Source organism: Podarcis liolepis (assembly GCF_965112155.1).
Source record: "Podarcis liolepis genome assembly, chromosome: 10".
Taxonomy (NCBI): domain Eukaryota; kingdom Metazoa; phylum Chordata; class Lepidosauria; order Squamata; family Lacertidae; genus Podarcis; species Podarcis liolepis.
Genome location: NC_139562.1, coordinates 35936822 through 35960332, shown reverse-complemented (window position 1 = coordinate 35960332; position 23511 = coordinate 35936822). Strand labels below are relative to the sequence as shown.

General features: G+C 39.4%; 1 protein-coding gene and 1 long non-coding RNA gene across 3 annotated transcripts in view; one reads left to right on the top strand and one right to left on the bottom strand.

Annotated features, from left to right (window-relative positions):
* The window catches only part of LOC310687628, a 90637-nt gene that overhangs the window by 27406 nt on the left and 39720 nt on the right, over window positions 1–23511 (top strand). The gene's annotated exons all lie outside the window — the stretch shown is intronic.
* NTN4 (netrin 4) overlaps window positions 7566–23511 on the bottom strand; it is a 41261-nt gene continuing 25315 nt past the window's right edge. Inside the window, exons 4-10 of one of the 2 annotated variants that reach the window (XM_083462906.1) lie at window positions 19252–19378; window positions 18447–18635; window positions 14924–15137; window positions 13730–13842; window positions 13002–13070; window positions 11635–11805; window positions 7566–9494 (exon numbers count right to left, since the gene is read on the bottom strand). In XM_083462906.1, the coding sequence (XP_083319032.1) occupies window positions 9361–9494; window positions 11635–11805; window positions 13002–13070; window positions 13730–13842; window positions 14924–15137; window positions 18447–18635; window positions 19252–19378 (1017 nt within the window). In that variant the 3' untranslated portion in view covers window positions 7566–9360. Of the gene's footprint in view, window positions 9495–11634; window positions 11806–13001; window positions 13071–13729; window positions 13846–14923; window positions 15138–18446; window positions 18636–19251; window positions 19379–23511 lie in introns of both variants that reach the window. The other variant, XM_083462907.1, reaches the window with a different exon arrangement.

Genomic DNA, 23511 nt, shown 5'->3' with positions numbered 1-23511 from the left:
CCCACCTTGTCTCAACAATTCACAACCAGTTACTATTTACCAAGAACATTTTCTTGACTACCATGCAATCCAACACAAGTGCATGCAGGGAGCTGTCGTCAGTGGCTTCCTCACAACCAGATCTCTCCTGAAGAACTTTCCTCCTTGAGGAAAAGCATTCAGATTCAGCAGGTTTAAAGCAACATTAATTTAACTGAGTATTTTGTTTTTAATGGATGTGTGGTTTGGTTTTTATTTTTAAACTGTAGTTATCTACCCCAAGACTATGCAAAGGCGTGAGAGGGAGATATTGAAGTAAGCAAATAACACCCAGTAAGACTCAGTATATTGACCTTTTTAAAAATATCACCAGTATGTTTGACCATTTTTATCAACTATTTGCTAACATAGAAAAGTTCTCCTTTAAATAGCAGTCATTATGACGGGTGTCCAAGCATGGCGGGTGGAGAGTTGAATTCTTGCCTTTGTTTTATTATTATTTTTGTTTCTCCCTTCTGAAGCTCTGTGGCAGGGAAACTGCATAGTTCTAGGGGAGAATGGATACTTGCATACTTTGGTAAAGAGATTTGTGTTTGGTCAATGAAAGAGAAAACAAGCTAGGAGGTGATAAAAATGTCAAGGTCATAATGTTCATGGAAGCTTTTTGACCAGCCAGGAATTTTTATTAATTCTTTAAATGCAAATACCTAGGCACTGTGGACACGTTCCATACCTCCTGCAGAGCACTAGGTGGAAAATTACAATTAGCCTCCCAGAACGAAAATATAGTCCCGAGTACAAGAAGCCAAATTCTCCTTGTACAGAGATGCAAATTTATCCCCAGAGTCCCTCAGAATGTTCACTATTAGGATCGTATCAGGTTACAATGGTGTTTTGGCCCAAGACCAGGACTTGTTTGGCTTCAGGGATGCTGTAGAAATGTTTCCAGTTCCTGGGTGACAAATATACATATTGAATATTAGGTACGGGTTCCATCCAGTGGTGAATTTGTGCTAAGTGGAAGCACTTCTGTGGCTAGTGCAAGGTGAGGCACCTCCTTTTTATCATTCCTGCCCTACTAGTTATAGCCCTTTGGAATTTGTGCCATATACCACACTGTTCCAGAGGGTTCATGAACCCTTAGGAAAAAATTTAGGGGCTTTTGGGGCATGGAAAGGTTGCATTAGGTAGGAGGCATCAGTGAAAAATCTGATGTCCTACCTCGTCCAAAGGAATGCACTTCAACAAGTGCAAAGCCACTGCTGAATACAGCCCTGTGTGTCTGATTCAACTACATTCTGTGTTCCTGTGAATACCATCAAAGTCTGTGAGATACCTTACCAGTTGACAGGGCCAGCAACCCACTAAGGGTGCATTCCTATTTTAAAGGAATTACAGTAGTTCCATTGAGCTCAATGGGACTTACTTTTGAGTAGACATGCATAGGATTGTGCTGTGAGAGAGAGTTTATAAAGCCTAAATCATGCTACATTTTCTATTCCCTTCCCCCGTTTTATTTTTTGCTCTACGTACTCAGTGGATATAGTTTATTAGATGTGTTCACCTGGGAATTTTGGTGTTGCCCTGAATAGCAAACTAAGATGAGGAGGCATTAAGAAAACAGGTAGCCTCAGGATTCTGCTGCCTTGCCTGACAGCATCTGAGGAAGGAGCATTGAAAGTAGGCCGCCCATTTGCTGGTTCTAGACTTGCTCAAGTCCCTCTTTGGCTAGTTCAGCTTGTTTTAGTTCGGTTGCCAGGTCCACTCCCTCACCTCCGTCATTAGTTTTTTCCTCCCTTCCAATCCAGGTGTGGTCAACAGACCATCATGAGAACGGAGGTTTCCTGGATTATTTGCTTCATTAGCCTTGGGTTGAAAGTAGGTTGAAATTTTGGCCTGCTTTTTCTTTGGGGGAGTTGTTACAGGTTCTGTGGGTGAAATCCCCAGTTCTTTGCAACATTGTCTTGTAAGTACCGTGCTCAGAATCGGAAATAAATAAGGCTACTTTATCCAGCCCACAGTTTTAAGGGCTTTGCACGGGGGGAGTTCAAAGTTGATTTAAGTAGCTTCAAAAGGGAGGGGAGATTTGAAAGTCCGTCCGACAGCTCCCGGAGTCTTTTACTGATAAAAGTTGGCAGTTATTTTCATAGGTTGAGCCTTTTTATCAGAGTAATTTGATAATTAGAGCTCCTACTCACACAGCAGAGACTCAGTGGAGACTTGACCCGGCGCCATCATCTCCCAGAAGTGCATCATGCTATCTGGTAATTTTCATAATTGCAGACCCTTCCCCATGCAACATGCAAACTGTGCTATAGGTATGCAGGACACATACTTCAGGAAACTTGAATGTGCTCACAGTTGAATGTATGAATTAGTTGAGATTTTTGCTTGGCCTTAAGTTCAGTTCCTATGTAGAGCCCATCCCTTTTAAGCATCTTACCAAATGTAAATAATAGAAAGTTGTGCTCTTTATTGTTGTTGTGCTGCCAGAAGCAGCCAGAAATTCAAGAGAGCTCTAATTTTGAAAGTAAAAGATATGAGAACTACAGTTCCATTTGGTATATGTACTCCAATTTAAGTGCTGAATTTCATCAGGAATTTTTAGCAGAAAAGCAACATAACTCCAGGATGACTACTGACAAAAGGCATATATTTAATATAAAATACACAAATTTCTTTTTCTAGAGATACTGTATTTATTCTTGATACAGTAGTACCCTGGGTTAAGTACTTAATTCATTCCGGAGGTCTGTACTTAACCTGAAACTGTTCTTAACCTGAAGCACCACTTTAGCTAATGCGACCTCCTGCTGTTGCCATGCCACCAGAGCACGATTTCTGTTCTCATCCTGAAGCAAAGTTCTTAACCTGAAGCACTATTTCTGGGTTAGCGGAGTCTGTAACCTGAAGCGTATGTAACCCGAGGTACCACTGTAATTGTTTCTTTGTCTACAGTTGGGGAAATAATTTCCTTGGCACTAATGTTCTCCTTCTAGGAGTGATATAATAATTATCTAGTTCATTTCCCAGAGCAGAAAAAAAGTTATTTATCCTCAGTGTCCCTTTATGGTGTTTACACAAGAGGTATTCTTGTGAAAAGTCAACTACAGGTCAGTGTTTGGTTTCAACACTGGTAACCACCTGAGTACGAATCACAGCTAGTGCTAGCAGAATCTATTGTCTGTGGGAAACTGCACAAGCAAAATACCGGTACATTCAAATATTTGTTGACTTGATCAAATGGAGAGAGCTTTTCTTTTGAACAGGAAAGACACAAAATAGGACATGGGAAGCACGTAGGCAAGAGTCCACTATCAATTGAGTCTTACCGTGATTCCCTAGCCGGAGAGTTAAATTGGAGTTAAAGACCCTCAACAATAATCTTACTACAACATAAAAATTGCATACAAGTAATAATAATACGATACTATTTAATACATATTTAATACAAGGCATACAAAGCAAATGTTTACGGTGAAATCAGATACTCAAACATGGAACTCAACTTGGAATTAATAGTCTTCTGGATTACTCTATGCCTGCACATGTAATATCACCTAGCAGATTGTGTGGTGGGGCTGCACCACTCACTTGACCTCCCTCTGGCTGAGTTGCTACTGCATACCAACGGGGACTAGTTGGTAGTGAGGCCAGCATGGTGCAAACATTCTGGCAGAGCCAATCTGGTCTCCTGCCAGTTCTTGCACCACACCAACTGCTGCACTGCCTTGCTCCTGGCGGTGGGTCAGGTGACCAGCAGGGCCCCACCACACCTTCTGCGACTGGTAGTATCTATACAATTTGTGTGTTATTGTTTTTGTGCGTGTACAGAAAGATATAGGTGCATATCAGTACTTACAAATCCTTCACTTCAAAAAAATGCATTCTTGGTGCTTTTTCTTCAGTACCAGGAGTGTGGGAGGAGTGCACCACCCCTGGCAGCGCGATCCCAGTGGGGTGCTATCGCAGCTGCCGCCCCCCCCCCCCGCACTGGGTGCCATGCTCCCGCAGGTGGCGCACCACGCCCCCTGGATGCACGCCAGCCCCGCCCCGCCTGCTCTCCGCCACTGACTGAGATGAGTGATTTTCTTCCATAAAAGTGGACGGTGAGGTCACCACTTGTAGCTTCTATTTCATGTCTGCATAAAATATGAGGAAAATGTGATGTTGACCACTTCTTGAAGGATATTCTCATTCTCTGTCATTAGAATGTACTAAGGATTTCATGGGATCATTTTTGTCCTCTGTACAAAAATAGATCACTTCTTTTCCAAGCTGCTGTGACCTCCAAGCTGTCACTCTTAATGAATGACTGTATGTACCAGTATGGAGCTGTGAGGGCCCAGCAGCAGTCAGTCTCCTGTTGGTCAGATTTTGAGATCCATGTAAGGGCCTTATTGTGAGTGCAGGAAGGGGAGCAGAGGCCCCAACCCATTAGCCTACCGGTAATTTGTACCAACTTTCATTCATTTCATTTCATTTCACCCATCATTTGGCTTATGTCCTTCTGGTTTATGCTGTGGCTCTGGGGACCTGAATTTATTTATGTTCTTCTTTTCTCCTTTACTTTTTTGTTTATCTTGTCTATTATAAATTGTAAGCTATTAATTTAAGGTGTAAACAGCCATTTATGTCTTTGCACTCTATAAATAAACTAAATAAATAAGACAAGTGAGTCAATGGCCACTAGATATCCACAGAGCTCCACACCCCACACCCCTTGTCACTTCATTTTCCAACTCACAGATGGGAAATGACAAAAAAGAAATATGGCAGGGAAAGTATTAGGTAAGGAGGGATGGGTGAGCATCTACATCCCCTATGTGGGCCAGAGGCTGCCGCAGCTGACAGCTCTTAAGGAAGCAGAAGCATAACTGGAAGAAATACCAGCCAGGTATGGTGTGCTTGAATTAAAGAAGCCTTTTGAGGATGTTATGTACTGAGTTGAATAGGATCCAAAATGCAGCAGTCTGATTAGTCCTAGAACAATCGGATTCAGAATCCAGCAGTCTGATTGGTCTTAGAACAATAGAACCCAGAATGCAGCAGTCTGATTGGTCCACATGAGCCACCCAATCCAGCTCCAGGTGGAAGTGAATCCGCAACCTGATTGGCCTACAGGAGAATCCTGGAATTAGCCAATCACGTGGGGCCCATTGTGTAAATAATGTATATAAAGCAGACATTCTGGGGGAACTCCCATTCCTCCTCACCACTATGAGCTGAATAAAGAGCATGAAATCCACTCTCGACTCCGAGTATATTTCAGAGGACTTGGCACAAAACTTTTAAGATCAGCTTGGGTGGGGAAGATACAACTGCCAGGCTTAGGATGTTAGCAGGTGGAGAGTTAATATTTCTTCAAGGATACCAGCTTGCTTAACTCCAAAATTAGGGCCTACCAGAAGGTATTTTTATGCCCAATCTTTTGTTCTAGGCACAGGGTTATATTAATATTTCAACATGCCTTGAAGTTTTTCCATATATAGAATATTTCCAGAAATATTTTTCCTGCTTGTTTTTCTCCCTGTGGCCCTGTCCTCCCTCAGATTAGTGAGGGACATGTGTAAATATTTTTCTTACTGAACTGTGGGAAAGGAGCTATGAGCTGCCTTGACCTTCATGCAAGGTTAGATTTCGGAACTCACTGTCATTGGGAAAAAAATCAACAAGAAAGTACAGAAACCTTGGGGACCAGCAACTTTGGCAACTTATCTGTAAGCTATCTCTTCAGTGTGCTGGAAGTGGCTGCTAAGGAAAGCTGAATGTTTTTTTAAAAAAACACTTCACTATTGATATGGTACCAAGTAATCGTATCTAAAAATAGAGAGTGCATATTTGTTCCAAATTTGCTTTGTTTATTTATGCCAATGCTAGCTCCCTATTTAGATACTTTGGTAGTACCAGATGTTCTTATAATTTTCTGCAACATATACATATCCCTGAAGATTTAGCCCATGGACGTAATTATACTAAAATACCATCTTTGTGTAATTTTCCATTGCGCACAGGCAATTTCTCTTCTGCACTGTCCATAAGTGACAAAATGTGGAAATAGTTCCCTACTGGATATATTTAATTCCAGATCAGTAACAAAAAGAGTTCACAGCCAAGTGAAAGATTCATTTGCTGATATATATATTTTTTGGGGGGGTGGAGTATAGAAAAACTTATTGGATATTGGAGTATTTATCCCCTCTTACTTCCTGGCCCCTGGAATTGGACTCATGCTGGATCATAAATGAAGTATGGGGTGTTTTTCAACTAAGTTGAAATTAATAGAAAGGCAATGGGTTTACTCTGAGTAAAACTTAGCTGAATACCACCCATGGTCTATAATATTGCAGTGACAATGACAGTGATGCTATACTGAAAATAGAGGAAGGAATGTCTCTCTCTAGAGTTCACAGTGCTACCTTCAGGAGAGTGCTCATACCATTTCCCAAATGAAAGCTAGATGTATGTTTCTATTAGTCATGGAAAAGGGAGCACGTTTTACTTCCTGATCTTCGGGGATACTTGCAGTACTGTGAATGAGGTTTCTCAGTGTCATTTATGCTATGGGAAGCTGCTCTTGGCATGTGAAACTGAGAGCTCATTATATTTCTTTAATTAAGAGACACAAAAATGTGGAAATCCCTTTTCGCAGAAGTAACTACGTGGTCTTTTGGGAATGTAGTGCTATCATTACACTGCTAATGCATATAGACATTCATGTGAATCAGCCCTGGCAAGACTTTTTCTCAGAGTCAATAGAAATCGACAGACCTCATCTGCAGCACTATTAGAGAAGACAGAAAGTGTACAGCCTCCAAATGAAAACTCCACAGCACAAAGGATTGCTGTAGAGGATTTTGCAGCTTTTGTTGTTCACAGTGGAGCTAGCTGGATATTCCTTGTACTAAAGTGATACAACAAAGGAGTACGAAAGCTTCAAGCATGATCATTAAATAGTATCTACATTGTGGGGTGGGGAACTGTGTCACCATTCCTCATAATGTTATAGGTAAAGGTAAAGGGACGCCTGACCATTAGGTCCAGTCGTGACCGACTCTGGGGTTGCGGCGCTCATCTCGCTTTATTGGCCGAGGGAGCTGGCGTACAGCTTCCGGGTCATGTGGCCAGCATGACTAAGCTGCTTCTGGCGAACCAGAGCAGTGCACAGAAACACCGTTTACCTTCCTGCTGGAGCGGTACCTATTTATCTACTTGCACTTTGACGTGCTTTCAAACTGCTAGGTTGGCAGGAGCAGGGACTAAGCAACAGGAGCTCACCCCGTCGCGGGGATTCGAACCGCCAACCTTCTGATCGGCAAGTCCTAGGCTCTGTGGTTTAACCCACAGCGCCACCAGCCTCCCATCATAATGTTATAGGCACCATCAAATGGAGGTCCATGACACTTGAGTGATCAGATTCCATAACAGGAATAAATGTGTGAACGATGCATATGTGTGTGTAGAGGGCATGGTAGTGGTGAATATCGTGTGAGAATAAACCCTTTTTTATTGTGTAAAAATACTGTATATTTCCTTATAATCTTATGGACAGGGTTCTAGAAAATATGAATCCACAAGAAAAAATATTTGGAATCATAGTATATTTATTATATACATAAAATATAAAAACAAAATTTAAAAACAGTAACATTTTTGTGAATCCACAGGACCACAATAGAAAACATACCTATGAACCATGGATCAGTGAAGTGTTGTTATTTCAATGGTATAGTAGCTCTTCCTTTATTTTTTAATGGGATACATTTTGTGTCTGTTTACCAGAGAAGTATAGAATCTAGTGATGAATATGACATTGATATTCCATAAATGTACACTATTTTGAAAGTTCTGTGTAGAAACAGAAAGAAAGAAACTTGCTGCTCAAATTTAAATATTATAAAACAAAGGCCAAAGCCAGCATGAATTATGAACAAGTCCATGACATTTCAAAAAGCACTCCCCCCCCATCCTTGTTTTCTCTTTTGGTGGTATATACAGTCTCATCATAGCTGATATTTATAGAATTAACCCATTAGTCTGAAGTTAGGACTTCATCTGAAATATATTAATTGCAAAAAAATATCCTTGAACTTTACTGAGTGGCCATTGGCATAAATGAATGAAAACTATTCCTTTTATCCTTTATAATCGTGGAGTGCTTCTGTTCCAATATTCATTTTCCTGTGCCACCTCTGTTCCCCAACAATATTAGAATTTCACACTGAAAGGGGGCAGGCAATAAAGTGCTTTATACAATCAAATGCTTACATGTGTATAATACCTCATAAAATAGAAGTGTTCCCATTTATAGTTTATGGAACCAATCTTTTCCTAAAACCAAAATTTTGATGAAAGGATAGGTTCTACTTTCATCTATGCTGGCTCAAAAACAAACCAGAGTCCAACTTGGGTGTTGCAACATATTCCCCTTGGTTTAACTGACTTGAAAATTTTATCCAGAATCTTTTTAAGTGCCCCAAATGAAAATCTTATTAACTCCTTTTTAAGGATGTCTCACAGAGCCCTGTTGGTTAAATGCATGCCCTAATTAGTTATTAAAGATTACTGACTTTGTATGTTTTCCAGTGGAGTTTTCCCACCAATATTGGTATTATTTCCATACATGCATACTTCTAGAGATTTGCAGTAGACATTTAATCAAAACCTTCATCTTAGTTTTAATATACCAGTATAACCCCCCCCCCCACATTCTATTGCTTCTCTCTAAATTGGTAGACCTTTTGTCCATTACTAGTGTATATTCATCTTTCCAAAGAATGTGAGAGTGGGGTTCCAATTTTTAGATTCCTCAGTTAGTGCCAGTTCCACATACTTTGACTGGGGGTAAACAAAACACTTGTACAGCTGGACCCTAAAGCAGTATTGTCTATAAAGATTTAATTTAAGGGCTGTGACATAAGCCATATTTTGCTGAATAAATGAAATTTATTCCTAGGCAGGTTGGTCCAATACAGACAAGGTCTGTGAATGCAGTTCTGCCCATGGAGACCCTTTTACTCCGCTAAATAGATGATTGGTGGAAAGGTGGATACGGGTAGGAGAACTGCAGGAGTGAAGCTATGCATGCACAGCCTTTAGTTGGACTCACTTATTACAAGACCTCTACTCCCCCTATACAATCAGCTGAAGTTATTGGGTGGGTGGGGGCTCCGCTTCTCTTGTGAGGGTTTCACCCACAAACACTGTTTATACATAAGTTTGGGACCAAAGTGTTTAAGAATCAAAGTGAAAGGCTATGACTTTGAATACCTCTACACATACTTGGCACTATTCCTTTCCCTTCCAGTTTTCATTTTGAGAGCCTTCTTTCTATAGAGTTTGCATCATTTTGTGCATAAACAAATGCCCTGTTTGGCACTTTCAGCTACATTCTTTTAAAATTTCCAAGACATTTTTCCCCAGAGCTGGTTTCCATTGCTGGACAAAACTTTTCATATTGACTATCAGTCTGCCTGCTTGAACATCTTCATATCCAGCCACAAGATATTTCAAACCTTTGAAAACAAAATAGTCAGATATTTATTGGACTAGTACTTCATATTTATCCAAGTATGCAATCATAAAGGGAATTTACTTTGTATACTGTAAACCACTCTGTGATCTTCTGATGAACGGCAGTATATAAATTTAATAAATAAATAAAATAAAATAGTTGTGTGTGCATATATGTTTTGTGCATGTATGCATGTACATGTGTGTGTGTACGCGTGCATAAAAAAGGTAAAGGTACCACTGACCATTAGATCCAGTCGCGGATGACTCTGGGGTTGCCGGCGTTTGTCTGCAGACAGGCTTCTGGGTCATGTGGCCAGCATGACGAAGCCGCTTCTGGCGAACCATAGCAGCGCCTGGAAACGCCATTTACCTTCCTGACAGAGTGGTACCTATTTATCTACTTGCACTTTGATGTGCTTTCGAACTGCTAGGTGGGCAGGAACTGGGGCCGAGCAATGTATGTGTATAATGCATATCTTTTTAATCCAGAAGTATCTTTAATGTAAGAGGACAGGAGGCAATTTTGTTCATATTCTACCTTCTCAATGCAGCCCTCTGATAAACTGTTCCAGAGAGTTGGGGGGACCCTTTATATTAGAGTACAGTGGTACCTTGGGTTAAGAACTTAATTCTTTCTGGAGGTCCATTCTTAACCTGAAACTGTTCTTAACCTGAGGTATCACTTTAGCTAATGGGGCCTCCCACTGCCGCTGCGCCACCACCGAGCAATTTCTGTTCTCATCCTGGAGTAAAGTTCTTAACCCAAGGTACTATTTCTGGGTTAGTGGAGTCTGTAACCTGAAGTGTCTGTAACCTGAGGTACCACTGTAGAAGTTGCGGGGCAACTGTAGGGGGAATCACCTCCTTTTCTCACAAGTTAGCATATGCTTCCATTCCATCAAAAAGTCATTCTGTGCTAAAAGTTGCACAGTGCAATTTACTCTTATGTTAACTGTGCAGTTTACTCTTACTCAACACTCTTATGCAGTGCACCAGTCTGGCTCACTTTTGTGCTTAATTGCATTTGGTTTGTGAAACTTTACTACTTTGTTTGGGTAGATGACAGAGCTACAGTATCACAAGCTCTGAAATGATCTCATCTGAGAAATTATTGCAAACGAGATTTTTCCCCCTAGTAACTTTGAAGGCGTTTTTTTAATGGTGAGACCATTTTACAAAGATACTTCACTATCCAAATATTATGTGGTAAATCTACCCTCATAGCTCAGTCAGTAGAGCATGAGACTCTTAATCTCAGGGTCATGGGTTTGAGCCTCATAATGGGCAAACAATTCCTGCACTGCAGGGCATTGACTAGATGACCCTCGTGGTCCCTTCCAACTCTGCAATTCTATGATTCTATTATTTTAATACTTCCAAAGGAGAATAGGTACTTTGGAATCCACAGTCTATTGTTTTCAAATAATTGACCAGAGAAGCAGGTGTCCTTGAACTAATAATTTACTGAAACAGAAACTCTGGATCTAATTTCGATGTGCATGCAAAGGCCCATTCAAATACAGAATGTCTATCTGTACTTTATTATTTTAAATGAGATGTGTGTTTAGATATACATTGAGATGTGCCAGAATGTGGATGGGAAAGCACAGCTAGTCATATATAGAAATATTTTTATGCATGACTAGAACTGGCTCAAGAAACATAAATTTCAGTTTAATATAGTGATTGTGTATATTGAGTGTATCTTCATGGATTTGCAAGCACAACCAATGCAGGTGTGATGGGAATATCTTACATTCTTTGGAGACAGGGTAACACTAGCTGCATTATTTTTCAAAATGTTGGTGAAGGAATTCTGCTTGTGTGCAGTTATGAGAGAAGATTCAAATGGACAAACACTGTGGCAGGGCTTTGATAATGATTAGTGCATGATATAACAGGTCCAAAGTGAAGCTAAAATTGAAAGGATTGTCTAGCATCACATTAAATTGCTTTAATTAGTAAGAACAGTGATTGGCATTTTAGTTTTCTGGAGTATCTATGTAATATTTTCTTCTACCGCAAGAATGTGGAATATAATTTATATGTACTGACTATAAGAGTGGTTCTGATTAACATAAATAGTAAAAATAAATAAATGATGATGATAAAGACCTGATTTTCATAATAAATACCTACCAGGATTAAGTACTGGGCAAGTGCAGCCTCTGTTAGTCCATGATTCTGGGTACAGAATCCACTTCCCTCGTAAAATCTTAAGCTTTGTAGATTTCAGTACTTTTTGGATCTTCACATTGACCTCAGCGTGGGAGCCTTTATCATGAGCAGATAAAATCTTTGCCTTCAGCACTGAATAAAGAACATAACTTCTGTTTTCATTCTAGTACATTGGTACTTAGATTAATCTTAGGCACCATCCATGTGTGCACTGCAAACTGAGACTCTCTGTACTTTCAGGGTGGGTGTAATTGTTGCTACGGCTAGTGTGATATAGAGATGTTTCTATATATTTCATCTGATGCAAACAGAAAAGCTCTTGATTTAGCCGAAAATAAACTGTGCCAGATCCTCTCCTTGATGAGCCTGTTCAGCCTTTGCCAAAGACAGGGTGCAGGGAGATGCTCAGTGACCTGATTTTTTAGGAAATACTGAGCACATACACAGCTGCTTCTTCCCACTGGAATTACTTGGAACTGCTGCTAAGCTGTCATTTTAAACTTTTTTCACAAAACTACAAAATACAGCAATGGTTTCCTGTAGCCCGACTGCCTGTTCCCATTGCAGGCTTAAAATACATGTATTTTGGCAAAGAGAAGTAATCCATTTAAAATAATCTAGCCATTTAGAGTTACATAGTTTGGTTCTTAGAAATTTACAGATTAAAAAAGTGCCTGGGAGTTTCTCTCCCCCCCCATCCCCCATAAGCCATGCATGGATGAATTTAAACTGATAGAGTCTCCCTTTGAGAACTAGTAGTCTAATTGGCATCACAAAAAGGACTTTATATTGGTGATAATTTATAGAAAAAGAAGTTTGTCTACATATTAAATGCTGGTTTTCTCCCAGGACACATTTTCTAGGCAAATAGACCATTCATTAGAAGATAAAAAATGTTGGAGAAATTGTACATAGCAGACAAAATATGCATGCAGCCATGCAGGTCCAATAGAAATAAATTTGCAAGGCAAAACAAGTTGTATTACCAAGCAAGCAAAGTTCCAGTTTTGATTTTTTAAAAAAAGTCTGTAAGTCAGGGGTCAGAAACCGTGGCACTCCAGATATTGTTGGTCTTCTGTATCTATTGTCTCTGACCATTGGCCATACTAGTTGGAGCTAATGGAAGCTGAAATCCAACAAAATCTGGAAGGGGGTGGGTATCCCATCCCTACTATATCTAGTGCACCACTTAAATGAACCTCTCGTTTTCCTAATATAAATACCACCATATCTCCCCGTCGTAGTAGCTCTGTTGACAGTTTACACTGATAAAGGAAACTGTTGACAGCACTAGGCAATTTGAATAATTTATTTGATTTTTAACTCACCATATGTATATTTCATGCCACAGAAGATCTTGGAATTTCTTAAAACTTGATCTTTACATTCACATTTTCCTACAGAAACACAAAAATGCCTCTCTCTTTAAGCATTATTTGATGAAATATTTTAGTTACCATTATTTCATATTGTATTCACCAGAATGTCTAGATTCAGCTACTAAAGTGGGAGGGAATGGGATTGCTCATGTAATCAGATATAGTGTTGGAGGACAGCACTTTTCACAGAAGACTAAATGAATAGTGGCAACAGCATGTTACTAAACATTTTAAGTACTGAATTAAAAAGATTTTTTGTAGCTGCTCACTGGATCCTGGATATATCTATATCTACAGAGTGTGTGTGTGTTGTGTGTGTGTGTACAGTATGGTTTATTTTTAGCTTGATGGAAAATATCAGCTGAGATTACATAGCCGATATTCAAACAGTGAACCTAACCAATTATAATAAATAATTCCACGTGATCTATAGTTCATTTCAGATGTTATATGAACACATAGGAAGAATGAGATCACACATATCTGACCTCCACATGTTTGTTATAAAAACTGAAAGAGCCCCCACCACAAAAAAAGCTTTATACACAGAGGGCTCCCTCCTTGTGATCAGGAACCCAGGGGTCCTGATAGCATGGGGAAAGTAATCCACACATATGTTTAACACCTGAAAGAGACTCCTATCTTTCAGTAAAAAATCCAAAAGTTCATATTCTTACCTGAATGTCGAAGGGCAGAGTAGCCTTGTTCATCTTCCCACCCCCATGCTGGTTCACTTTTGTTATACGGAGAATAAAAGCCAGGGATTTCATGGTACCAATCTATGTTTGCACTGCTGAAATTAAAGGAAGACTGTGATATGTTTCTTACAAACTCAGTTCAATTCAAGTTTATTTGTAAACAACCCTCCACACAAAAACACCCTTGACAAAGCTTAGGTATTCAGAAGCAAAATTAAAAGAAAATATTTATTGTGCTAATTATCCATACTTCTGTTGCCAGAAAAGGGACTTACTTATCTGCAATTCATTTATAGATCTCACACAAGTTCAGAGCTTGGAAGAGATTTCTAGCAGTGCCTGGTAGAGTTTTTAGGATTATGATATAGTCACTCATAGCTAATTTCTTGCAGGAAGGGAAGTTTTTTCCTTCTAAACTAGTCATGTGAGGGGGAATATGGAATAACAGAATGATAGTAACATAGAGTTGGAAGAGACCCTGAGGATCATCTGCAACCTTAGCATTATGAGCAACATGCTCTAACCAACTGAGCTATACCTATGCCTTTCCAATATATTTTTCTTGTTCCAATTCTTTCTTTCTTTTGTGGGAAGTGCTATGTCTCAATATCTTCAAGGTAAGAGTTAGAAAAGTGCTTGTTTCCTATTTCTGATGCATATCCCCCCTCCCCCAGTCAGATTAATTTAGAACTTAATCCTTTCAATCCAACTATAATGGTTCATGTGAGGCGTTACAATAAAACAACAACATTTTGTTCTAGAGCAGAGATGAGGAACATGTGGCCTTCTAGATGTTGCTGTACTTCAACTCCCATCAGCCCCAACCAGCATGGCCAGTGGTCAGGAATGATGGGAGTTCTTATCCAAAAACATGTGAAGGGTCACAGGTCCTCCATCTCTGCTCAAGAGGTTTTTCTACATCAGTGTTTCCCAACCTTGGGCCTCCAGCTGTTTTTGAACTACAATTCCCATCATCCCTGACCACTGGTCTTGCTAGCGAGGGATGATGGGAGTTGTAGTCCAAAAACAGCTGGAGGCCCAAGGTTGGGAAACACTGTCTACATCTCTAACCTTTTTATTACTTCTATTTCAAACATGTATTTATTGTAGATAAACTCCTTGTCCTTATGTTAGCTAGCCATTTATTAGGTAGCAATATGTTTGTCCACTCACTTATTGATGCAGTCTCCATTTAGTGGGTCACAGCTTCCTGCACAATCACATGCTCGGCAGCCATAATCTCCAAAGCCCCAGTATCCTACCATGCACCTATCGCACTGAGGACCAGCCACTCCAGGTTTGCAGGGACAGTCACCGTTGTTGGGATCACAGAAGGTGCTATTGCTAAAGGGAAGCACAGCTGATCCAACAGGGTGGCAGGAGCACACTGCAATATTAAAACATGCATATGAGATGAACGTATATGGGGAGAGAGTATATCCTAAAGGTATCACCCAGCCTTAGTATTATTCTCGTTTTACATTCAAGGGTTCAAGAAATATAAATACATGAATCTGCCACTGCCATTTGTAGTTTGGCCCTGCAAACAATGCAAATGTATGTTTTCTCCCTGCAGTACATCATTATAGTTTTTACTACTGTGGATTTTACAGATACATGGCAGACTTATTGAAGTCTCACATGTGAAAATGCCCTGTATTGTTTCCCATACCAATCACTATGCCATTCCTTAAAAGTGTTGAGTGGAAAATGTCACCTTTTAGCTCTCTCTTAGCTGTAAGATGCTTGCAGTAAGGTGTGCTAAAAACACATGATCTCTTGCTTATTGGATAAATTGACTTAAAACTGAATTTGAAATTCAATATAACCATGGCCCTGGAGTATTAAAAGCAAATGTTAACTGCTTTTGTACAAGAGCCTCAAAATTTAGAATGCAGCAAATAAGCTCTGATTACTAGAACTTTCAGTTGAGTCTTGGATAACAAATCCAAGTGTTACAAGCATCTATGGAATACAAGTGTTTTAAATTTAATGACTGTAATCAGTTATGAACCTTTTTATCACCCCCGTGACATTGTAGCAGAGTCTTAAAAATTCATACAAGTTGTTAAAAATAGAAGAGGTGGGAGAATCTATGTAACCTTCAAGCAGATTGCTACAGCTACCATGTTAAATAAGAGTATGCCCTGCTTTATCTAGTACATACACACTCCTGAACAAATATTACACATTGTTCACTTTGCTTAGTGTAGTTTAAGGATTTGTGGTTTAACAGCTCCTTCATTTGCTTTGACCTTGGAGCTTTTCCATTTTCGTCCCTCCTCAGTGAGTGAGCTGGCAATATCTGCAGAATTCCATTGTCTACTACTGTATATGAATAAGGTTATCAGACATGTCGTTATCAACCCAAACTATGCAAGACACAAGGCCTTTTTCTGTCGAGATTGTAATCTCTGCTTGATCCCCTCAAAGCACAAGCTTTCTGTTCAGCTGGAGCTATCCAAAACACTCCTCACACTTTACACAGCAAGTGAAAAGCTGTGACTGAACAATTTCACGCAGGAAATATCTGTCTCCTCTGTTAGCTCTATCATGTGTCACTCTGACTCCATTGTTGTGGACTTTGCACAAATGATAGCAGCTGAAGATGAAACTGGGATGGCTGCCCAGGAATGAAACTCATTCTGGCTTGGAGGCAACAGCTGAGAGGAATTTGCTTTGTATCAATAGATTTTGCAAGAAAAGAAAAGAAAAAAGTAAGCTGATCAGGAAGAGGAAGTCAGAAAAGAAAACTTGAAGGATCGATTGCTGTTATGGGGAAAGCTTTTACCATTTCTATAGATTGTATGCAAAATGCCTTACAATACTTATTCGTCCTCCCCAAAACCCTATTATTTCTTGTATTTTTAGAGATGCAGCTGAGACTGGAAGGCAGTTGTTATTGTTATTGTTATTATATTAGTAGTATTTATTTAAATTTGTATACCACCCTTCATCTGTAGATCTCAGGGTGGTTCACAGCATTGAAATATGAGATAAAAACACAAAATACATAATAAATACAAGAACAAAAACAAAACAATCCCCCCACCTGCTCCCACAAGCACATTTTAAAAAGAAACACAGAAGTAGTTCCAACATTCTTTGGCAACTTCCATGATCACATTCACAGCAACATTTTGTGCCAGCTGCTGAAATCAAGGAAAACTGCTGCCATCTAGTATACCGTACTCAACATATTCTTCCAGAGTGTACGGTACTTGCCTGGGAAGATTTGTGTTCCTTGAAAAACAGTCTTTTCTGGCCTGAAATAGTCTGTACCCCCACCCCCGGTGATTCTGACAGTCCATAGGTAATCTGGGATTTGAGTGTCATCACTGTCAATCCAAATAAAATATTCTCTGTAGGCAACATTTTACTCAGTAAAATGAGACTGAGGTGTTAGTGGATCTAATGGGTGAAGAATTCCAATCATGTGTATTTTTACATACTTAGCTTAAGGGAAAAGATATTAGACAATGCTATTCCTCTCCTCTGTATTACCGCTCATTGGCAAAATTCTTATCTCTAGGCCAGGGGACTACCCTTTTAAGCACCTCCAATCTTCAGGAGGGTGTAGAACCTGGGAGGGTAGTCAGGATCAAGGGAAATAAAAGGAACTCTAGACTTTATAGGAGCAAACCGTCTGCTTCAAGCTGTCCTATGTCCTGGTATTCACTCAAGTGTCCACTGTCCCTTGCAGCCTCCTGCTTAAGGTCAGGTTAGGATTTCCTGCTACATCTTCTGCCATGATTTGAACACTGCATCTACAACTACAGTTGCCACAACTGGCATTTCATTGAATGCCAGAAATAGGGGTGATCAGATTGCAAAGGTATGCTAGGAGTAGGGACAATTTATTTAATAAAATAGCTTGTATTCTGCAGAAACTTCTTCACATTTCGACTAAAAAATACTGTGTTCAAGATGGCTAATGATTGTTATAGATTTTGTTGTTACGAGTCTTGAGCACTTTGTTTTTTTTAAGTCAAAATGCAGAATATAAACTAACAACATCTACAACAATTGTTAGCTATCTTGAACATGGTCTTTTTTTAGTCAAAATGTAGAAGGAGGAGTTTCAGCAGGTGTAGATTTTCTCATTTCCGCATTACAAGTGGGACCTTCCAAAACTCCCTTTATAACGAAAGCAAAAGGTGAAGCTTTGTTGTTGCTGTTCATATTATTAGTAATTATAATACATCTACTTTGTAGAAGAGAATACTCTATTAATATGCGTCTGTCAGGGACAAGAATCCTAATAATAATAATAATAATAATAATAATAATAATAATAATAATAATAATAATAATAATATTTATACCCCACCCATCAGATGTACATAAATAAAACCAACCAACCAACAGAAGCCACTGGCTTATCACTGGCTTTTAAAAAATCCCCATATATTGGAAGTTTGCTTGAATGTTCCTATCACAGGTACTTTTAGCTCCATCACCATTATTCTAAAGTACATATAGTAATGAATAGTAATTGGTGGAACTCCACAGCAAGCTCCTTGACCGGTAAACTGGCATTAGTTAGATATACTGCATAATGAAATATTTGAGGATTGTAGTTCCTTCATTTACAAATGTGAGGATACCAAACTTTTTTTTTTACCTTGGCATAAGAATGAGCAACAGAATGATCTAGTATTTAAATATTCATATTGATAAATTCATATTAGCTTACATTTACAGGCATCTGGGGCAGAAAAGGGTCTTCTGAGGTCTCGGTAGTAGCCTGGCTTGCAACGCTGGCAGTGCTGCCCTTCTGTATTGTGTTGACAGTTATCACACACCCCACCACTTTGGTTTCTTGATGCCAGCCATGTGTCCATGTCAAAGTGGCAAGAGTCAGAATGCCCATTGCACTTACAGGCTGAAACACAGCCAAAGCAAGTAAAAAGACAAATTAAGGATGCTCTTTTAAAAAGAATGCAGAAAAAAACCCTTACACATAATGAGAGCTGATTAATAATAAAATGAAATGTATATGTCAGCCTGAAGATGTTTCCAATATTTGAAAAAAATATCAGTGTTTAGTTACTCTAATGTACCTATTTGAGTGAATCTGCTGCAAGTTACCACAGGCCTTCCATAATGATGTTTTTGGTAGAATAAGAAACTATCAGAACAAATATTTTGAAGACCAGATCAGATTATCTTACAACAACAAATCCAGTATAATTATTGCTGCTTCTGTATCTTCTGTATTGTAAATTAAAACTTTAAAATATTTAGTGTTTCGGTGTCTAGTATAATTTATTTAGGTGCCCCAAGAAAAACTGAATAGCTCAAAATTGGAAAATTGAAGAGGGCCAAACAAATGTCACCTTCTTGGTAAAATGAATGAACATCTTTGTAAACTAAAGTGTTACCAATGTTTTAAAATGTTGTGGATAGTGGCATTGGTTTTGGCTTTCTAATTTGTTTCCCCAGGGTCATTTCTGCATATCCTGATAGCCCAGAAGCACTGCCGTTAACTTGTTACTTACATCTGCATTCATTTGGAGTTCCTGTTCTGCCATTTGCCGCTTGCCATGGCTGGTCATTGTAGAGAGAAGCGCAATGTTGACAATGCGTTCCTGCAGTATTGTGTTTGCACATGCACCTTCCATGGACCTAACAAAGGGGAAACAAACTGTGACAACTATGGCTGTAGTGGCATTTCTAGAGATAACATGCAGGTGCACCTACAGCATTGTGAAATCACTGGTAATTTGGAAATGTGTCTGCCCGCTAACTACTTGCTAACTGAATAGAAAATTGTTCTTTTAGGTTGAAGCTGATTGCTTGCTCGCATGGAATTATTCTAGCATTGCAGCAATATCACAACACCTGCACTGAATAGGGGTCCTGTTCAGAATATTTGAAACGGTACACTGAATGCGTGGAGTGAGGAGGGAGAACCACTGCAATATACCTTGTATCAAGCCTACACACAGCATCCTTGTGCAGAGACAGGGTCCCAGTTTTCATGGCTGTATGCTTGTAGGTTTATGCAACAAATCCCAAGGATTCATGTACATAATCAACGCTCGTTAAGATTGGCAAGAAGTTGTTTTAGAAGCAAATAAGTAAATATTAAGGAGGGTTTGAGGAACAGCAAAGCAACTGTAGTCTCCTCCTCGGGAGCCAACTATCTCTCGGCCTTAGCTCTGCATTCACAATACAAGGATACTTGTTTGCCTTCCAGGGCTGTTGTAAGTTTTATGGAGATGATGTATATGAAACACTCTGAACATTTGAAATGTGCTATAAAAGTGCTAACCATTAATCATGGTAATAGCAGTATGCACCTATTATGCTTTCCCCTAGTTATTGGATAACCTGTACTTCTATCACCAAACATTTATTTTATAAATTGTACTGAACCCCTTGCCATATCCACTTCATGTTTTATGACAGCTTTAGAATTCTCCCCCCCCAAAACAGTCCTCACATATATATTGCTATTGTGCTGTACTAAAATGCCATTGCTTAATTGCCGTAGGCCCCTCTTGATTAGACACTAGTAAGCACCTTCATTTTGATGTCAAAAATTAGATTTAAAATTTGGATTAATGTTAGAGAATTTATTCTACATCTTTTTACTCAGTTTTATTTACAATGAGTTATTTCATTGTGGTAAATTACCCCATTAGATTTTCCTATCAGAATGCGGGTGATTCAGGGAGAGTAAACAGTGTAGGCAAGATAGCTTATCATTTGCTCATTGGTATGGCATACATAGCAAAAATATAAACATCTAAGTAGCTCTGCACTGAACTTCTTGATCTGTACTTGACAACCAGAAAAGACAGCTCTTGTCAAGAAAGTATTGGTAGCTAAATAGCATTAAAAGTTCATAAGAGAGAGAAAGAGAGACTCTTGCCACAGTTACAAATAGGCTGCTGCTCAGAATACCCTTCTGAGTGACTTTGCTCCCATTATATTCACAGGGCATTTTAAAGACTCTTTGAGCTTGTTTGTCCAGACGAGGTTGCTGGCGAGAGACGATGTGAAGTTCTTTATAATGTGGAATGTTTTGGGTCTCATGGCGCACCATATTTAGCATTCAGAAGGAATTTCCCCAGGTCAAACTGGGCAATAATCCTAGTAATTTCTGACTTCCCCTGCAGCATCGGAATTGGATATGTTCCTTGAAGCTATTTGTTCTGCCAACACCCTCTTTCTGCTTGAGATTTATTATATAAAAGGGTCCTTGAGGAGTGGTAGATGGATAGTTGTTTGATCCTTCTTAGCTGTATGATTCTATTATCACAGTTGGAGTGTTTTGGCTCCTCTTAAATAAAAATATGGACTGAGTCATAAACGGGCACTGTAGAAAAGCTAGTGATGAGCGAGGAATGTCAAGAGGGAACCGGTGTTGCTTTTCATCCTACTCAGAATATAACAGTCTCTGATTGAGAAGGTTGCAGAAGGAGAGAATGTTATTAGTGTTATAGCTCCAGGTACAGGCCTAAATATTCAAGCGGATGAAGAATGAACCAGAGAAAGGAAACTCTTTACGTTGAATAAAACAATCCATTCCTGGCAATGGAAGAGTGGGGAAAGTGACCATCCAGGAATATTTTTCTGGAAATTGTTATCTAACTTCATAACAGGCAAAGGGGGGAGGGGAGGACCATGGTATATGCTTAAAGTAGGTGCCATGTTTGCTTAGAGCTCCATGGAAAAAAATATCTACCACAGCCTGGATAAGTTTGCTTATTAGTAGCAAGTCAACTAATCAGGACAGCTGTATGTAATACTACAAGCTATTTGGGAAAGAGACCAGTGTCGTATACCTTCATCATAGAAATTTAAAAGTCCAGGTTTGTAAAAGGAACAAAATACATTGACAGGTATTTCTCCAGTCAGAAATTGCCACATGGTGCTTCAAACCTAATAGTAGGTTGTAAGAATTGCATGAATGGGCAACTAGCATGTTACAAAGTACCGTGGTACCTCTAGATACGAACAGGATCCGTTACAGAGCCCCATTCGCATCTAGAGGTAAACGTAACTAGCGATGGCACGTCTGCGCGCGTCGCTTTTCGCCGCTTCTGTGCATGCGCATGACGTCATTTTGAGCGCATGCGCGAGTGGCGAAACCCGGAAGTAACGTGCTCCGTTACTTCCGGGTTGCCAAGGAGCGCAACTCGAACACGCTCAACTTGAAGCATATTTAACCCGAGGTATGACTATATGAACTGGAAGTCCTGGGAGGGTGGTGAAACAAATACAGTGGTACCTCTGGTTATGTACTTAATTCGTTCCGGAGGTCCGTTCTTAACCTGAAACTGTTCCTAACCTGAAGCACCACTTTAGCTAAAGGGGGCCTCCTGCTGCTGCCACGCCACCGGAGCACGATTTCTGTTCTCACCCTGAAGCAAAGTTCTTAACCCGAGGTACTATTTCTGGGTTAGCGGAGTGTGTAACCTGAAGCGTCTGTAACCTGAGGTACCACTGTACTCATGGGTTTTATATATGTAAATCAGGTATTTGTAATTAAAATGTATTTTTTTTACACAAAAGGAAGTCGGTTGTAAAAAGCAGGCCAGCAACTTGTCACACACATGGCAATGGCCATGTAAAAACAACAACACACCAAACACATCCTTTCTGGCTCCCGTATGTCTCAATTTGATAATCAGGATATATATTCATATATCTGTCACTGGGGTTGCCATCCTTTACCCATTTCCCTGAAAGTCAGCCCCCCTGAACTCAGTCGGAATGACTTCTGGAGTAGACATATCTAGGATTGCACAGTCATGTATGAAAAATGAGAAAGCAGATTTTGAGAATAAAAAAGATCTAAAGAAGTTGGGGAAGTTAAATCAATAAGAAACAGCTGCTGCTGCTGCTGCTGCTGCTGCTGCCACCACAAAGAATATAATTCTGCACTAGAATGGTCATATGCATGGCTCCAGTTTGATTTTCAGCCAGCCACGATGCATTTGTGACGACTAAACCAGAATGTAAACATTTTCCAGCAATTTCCATTTACCCCGGTACTATTCATTTTGAATCTTTATGAGGCATAGCTAAATGACACATTTCCCAGGATGTTTCACTGTTTTGTGAATTGACACAAGTGAGTTCATTTAACCAGAGTTCTTTTTTTCATTCTGTCATTAGTCCCTTCCATCTTACTCCACTTCCAGACTGCTTTCTTTCTAAGCTTGACAGCTCTCTGGTAGTGTCACTCATTATACTGTGCAAGGCAAACAGTGTTACAAAAGTTGACTTGTGTAAGATAAATTAGTGACTGATTTTCACACATGAAGACAGTTGCTAGGGCATGTTTCCTCCCATTGCCTTTTTGTTCCTCAATTAATATATTCAATTACTTCTTTTCAAATTGTCTGGGTTTTTAGAAAATACTTCATGACTTATGTTCCTGAATGTACTATACTGAGAAAGAAGCAACTAACAGCTCTTGTGCACTAGAAGACCTGTCCCCCCCCCCCGAAACTTCCCTTTTGATTAGTATTGTTTATATTGCATAATGATTTGAGTTCTACACTACTATTGCAGCTTTATTATGGTTGATGTTATAGGGTTTTTTACTGAAACAATGTAAATCTTCACACAAGGGACAATATCAAAAGGATAAAAGGGGAATTAGTCTTTAGAAAATTGTTTTTAAATTGTAGCTGTTATATTAGCTTTTTTCCAACAAAATAAACAGCAAAATGCTACTGCGGGTAAAAAAAATTACCACAAGGAGAGTATATAAAATAAAGGTGGCTTTGGATTTTTAGTAA